General features: G+C 47.3%; 1 protein-coding gene across 1 annotated transcript; it reads left to right on the plus strand.

The window, feature by feature from the left end:
- The first annotated feature begins 1,784 nt into the window (after nucleotides 1-1,784).
- Nucleotides 1,785-2,877, plus strand: LOC115332525 (sulfotransferase 1C4). Its single transcript, XM_029994923.4, has one exon. The coding sequence runs from the start codon at nucleotides 1,811-1,813 to the stop codon at nucleotides 2,759-2,761; it is 951 nt and encodes a 316-aa protein (XP_029850783.3). The 5' UTR covers nucleotides 1,785-1,810; the 3' UTR covers nucleotides 2,762-2,877.
- The last annotated feature ends 698 nt before the right edge of the window (nucleotides 2,878-3,575 follow it).

The raw sequence follows: 3,575 nt of genomic DNA on the forward strand, positions 1-3,575 counted from the left end.
ATTCGACCATTCACTCTTACACTATTTCAGACACCATCGCTACAAGTGGGGCGTAAAAAGGGCGTGTAACGGGTGTAAAACGTCAGCACACCCTTTTTACACCCACTAATATTCAGAACTTGCATAGAAAGGGTGTAGAAATGGTGCTTTTAATAACGTAACCCTTCTTACACCCTTCTTACACGATTATGGGTGTTACAATGTTTAGTGTGTAGGTAACTGAAGGCTGTAAAGGAGACCACTTAGGCAGTCCTAGTGAGGACGCATCTAAGCTCTTTGTTCTAATTATGTTTCTACTCATGTGAGGAACCAATACAACTATCTTCACATGAAAAGCCTAAACAAAAAGCAGTTCAGTTTATGGGAACCACATGTTCCCCGTGTCCCTATCTTGGCCTAGCTCAGGCAGGCCATGGAGCGTGGCCAAATCTGGGCGCGTCTCGGATGCGAGGCGAGGCCGTATTTCCTCGCGGACGGCTCTCCCTCGCCCTTCTCGGGTGATTTACCGAAGGCACACCTTTCGGGATCTTAGTACTTGCACGTGTCCGCTCCTCCTGGGTGCCAACCTACATCTGACCACCCAGGGCGCGTCCATTCCCGCAGGCTACATAAGACTAGGGTGCCTTCATGTTCGCTTCGCATAGAGTGATGCCAACTGCCTGTTTCCCTTTCCCCCGCCGCCATTTTGTTCCTCATTGTTTCCCCGTGCGTTTCCCGTGCGCCGGAAAGTGGCCTTTGTGTCCATCGGTCCCCCCATCGGAGGGGGGAAATGCTAATCCTCCCTCCGTGGGTTCCACAACGCTGCTCCGAACTTGTGAGGTAAGGTGCTTGTTTCCGGGAGGATTATAAGCCCCACGGATTATCGCCGAGACCAAAATGGCTGCTGGTTTGTCGGCGAGTGGTATTACAAAGGATGCCACCACCCTAGCAAAGCACATATGAAGGCTCTCTACATAAGACGGTCAAATCCAACGGCCAAAGCCGACTCTCGCTGGAGGAGGCTCTGCTTGACGGAGCCTTCCTTTCTTTTACTGATCCTCACCCTCTGTAATACTGTCAGTAGTCGCAGCGCGGGTTCCGAGTGGCGATCCTGTCAAAAGAGACAGCGCCGTTACCTCGGACATTGTTGGCCGTCGGGCAAACGTGTGGCGTTCTCGTCAATAAGCATGTCATCATCCGGATCCAAAAAACCTTCTGTGTTTCTACCTGGTACCCCCAAAGGGGATACCCACAATTATCACCATGTTTTAAGAAGTCCCTAAAGAATTTGGCTGAAAGGGAGAAGAGGCCCTCACAGACGCCATGCCTTTTTCTTTGCTCTCACCGCGAATGACAACATGCCAATGATACCCGGGAAATAAAATATAGAACATACAGCCTTTTACAGTCACCCATCTGTTTCGGGAGCTTCAGAACAGGTGAACGCCATGCGCCTTTCTAAAATATCGAACACGGCCATATCAATAAATAACCCAATGTCGAAACACATAAGAAGTTAGGTTCGCTAAGCTGTTGTTTTTTCATAGTTTGACAATTATATGTGTTGATTTTAACGAATCAGTCCTTTTCCTGCTAGCGTGAGAGTTGCTGCCAAAACAACAAAAGCCTTAAGGATTCAATAGAGTTTTACCGAATTGTTTCAGAGTCGTGTTCTTTTTGTGTAAGCCAAAGACACCAGGCATCGTGTTTTTTGTTCTATTAACTTTTTACATAGGCACTGAAATAATTTAACATGTCAGCAACTCTTAAAAGATACGAAGTTTTGTTGTGGATTCTCCTAACAAATTATGCTTTTCACTTCTAGGATGCCATGGAAAGGCCTGTGTACGGAATGATAGACGGCTATTATCGTTGCTGGGCCGGTGACGGAGAAACAATACGTTCAGCGCTGAACTACGTGCCCGAGCCTGATGACGTGTTCATCGTCAGCTACCCGAAATCTGGCAATACATGGGTGGAACACATCGCCTACAACATCATCAACGACCGTGCGCCGCCAGCAAACTGGATGGACTACAACCGGGAGATACCTTTTCTGGACATGCACGGCGCGGAGGCCACAAGAACAATGCGAAGACCAGGATTCATCAAGACCCACATGCCTTTCCACCTGCATCCGTACTCGAAAGACGCCAAGTACATCTGCATCTGCCGAAATCCGTACGACTGTTGCGTATCGTTTTACCACCACACCAGGAACATACCGATCTATCTATTCAGCGACGGAACGTTTGACGAATTCTTAGAAATGTTCTTGGCAGGAAAGGTGGACTTTGGAGATTACTTCGACCATCTGCTGTCCTGGTACGATCATCGCGATGATCCAAACGTGCTTTTCTTGACCTACGAAGACCTCAAGGAGGACCCCGCTACGTGGGTGATGAAGATCGCTGACTTTCTCGGAGAGGATTACGGGAAAAAGCTACGAGCCGATAAAAGGGCCCTGGAAAACATTCTGAACAGAACAAGTTTCGAAGCTATGAAGGAACACGTAAACGTGGCGCAAAAAAAGTTTGCTGTTGAGCGGAGTTTGGTTCCGGACGATCAAAAACCCGAGTGGGCGAAGCGCGCGATGAAAGCCATTGGCAACAGAGTGCCCAACATTCATAAACCACCTGGCAATTTTGTACGCAAGGGTGTCGTCGGAGACTGGAAGACGCACTTCTCCGCGGAGCAAGCGGCGCGTTTGAAGGAGCACATTGCGGTGAAAACTCGTGGCTCTGATGTCATGGGCTTATGGAAGAAACTTGAACTGCCGTAAAGAGAGTTGTACTAAAGTAAAAACAGTACAAAGAGCTGGTTCTGAATATTCGCACACATTTCATTATTAAGAAAGAAAAAACTAAAATAATAAAATTCAACAATCTTCCTTCTTTATTTTCTTTCTTGCGGTCTTTTTTTTAAACTAGGGCACTCTCATGTGCACTTTGTTGGTGCCAGAAACATCGAGGTATATTCAAGGTAATAGTATTCAAAGAAAGGCTTGATAGTTGTATACGGACAAACGTCTATAATCGGACAAAAACTTACGCCACCTATAGCCAGTGTTTTGTAATTCAACAGGTAACGTCCTACTTATGTGTAAGAAAACACGTCACGTTTACGCCGTTTCTTAGTAGTATTGATAAATAATACGAACTATATGTCCGGAGCCTCTCTTCGCAACCTGGTGTGCGCACCTTCCACCCTATGGATCGCCAGGAGGAGAATCAGAAAATATGTATTCATCCCTCGACTTACCTTGCCAATCACATAAATTTTGTTATCTCCATAGGCTGTGTAACAAAATCCGTAGTAACGGTTTCGTACCGTGGCGTTTGAAAACTTACTCGCGCTCACTCGATGACGTCAGATCCCCGCGGTCCAGAAGCGGGTTGTTTACTGCGGAGTACTTACTCACGCTACCCTCCTCGATCGGGGGGTAACGTCGGATCAAATCGAGTATATATATGTCACGGGATCTGTTCTTCGTCTGCTTTCTGCGCCGCCAGCAGTCAAAGCTCGCTTGCTCCGTTGGCTTTGGTGGCGGACGCTCGAAATACCAAAGAATGAGGTGCAGCCGTCTAAGTTTAGTT

This window comes from Ixodes scapularis, unplaced genomic scaffold (assembly GCF_016920785.2).
Source record: "Ixodes scapularis isolate PalLabHiFi unplaced genomic scaffold, ASM1692078v2 PGA_scaffold0__279_contigs__length_252992795, whole genome shotgun sequence".
Lineage (NCBI taxonomy): Eukaryota > Metazoa > Arthropoda > Arachnida > Ixodida > Ixodidae > Ixodes > Ixodes scapularis.

Coding starts and splice junctions, on each gene's coding strand:
- LOC115332525 (XM_029994923.4), top strand. CDS start 1,811: ATGGAAAGGCCTGTGTACGGAATGATAGACGGCTATTATCGTTGCTGG.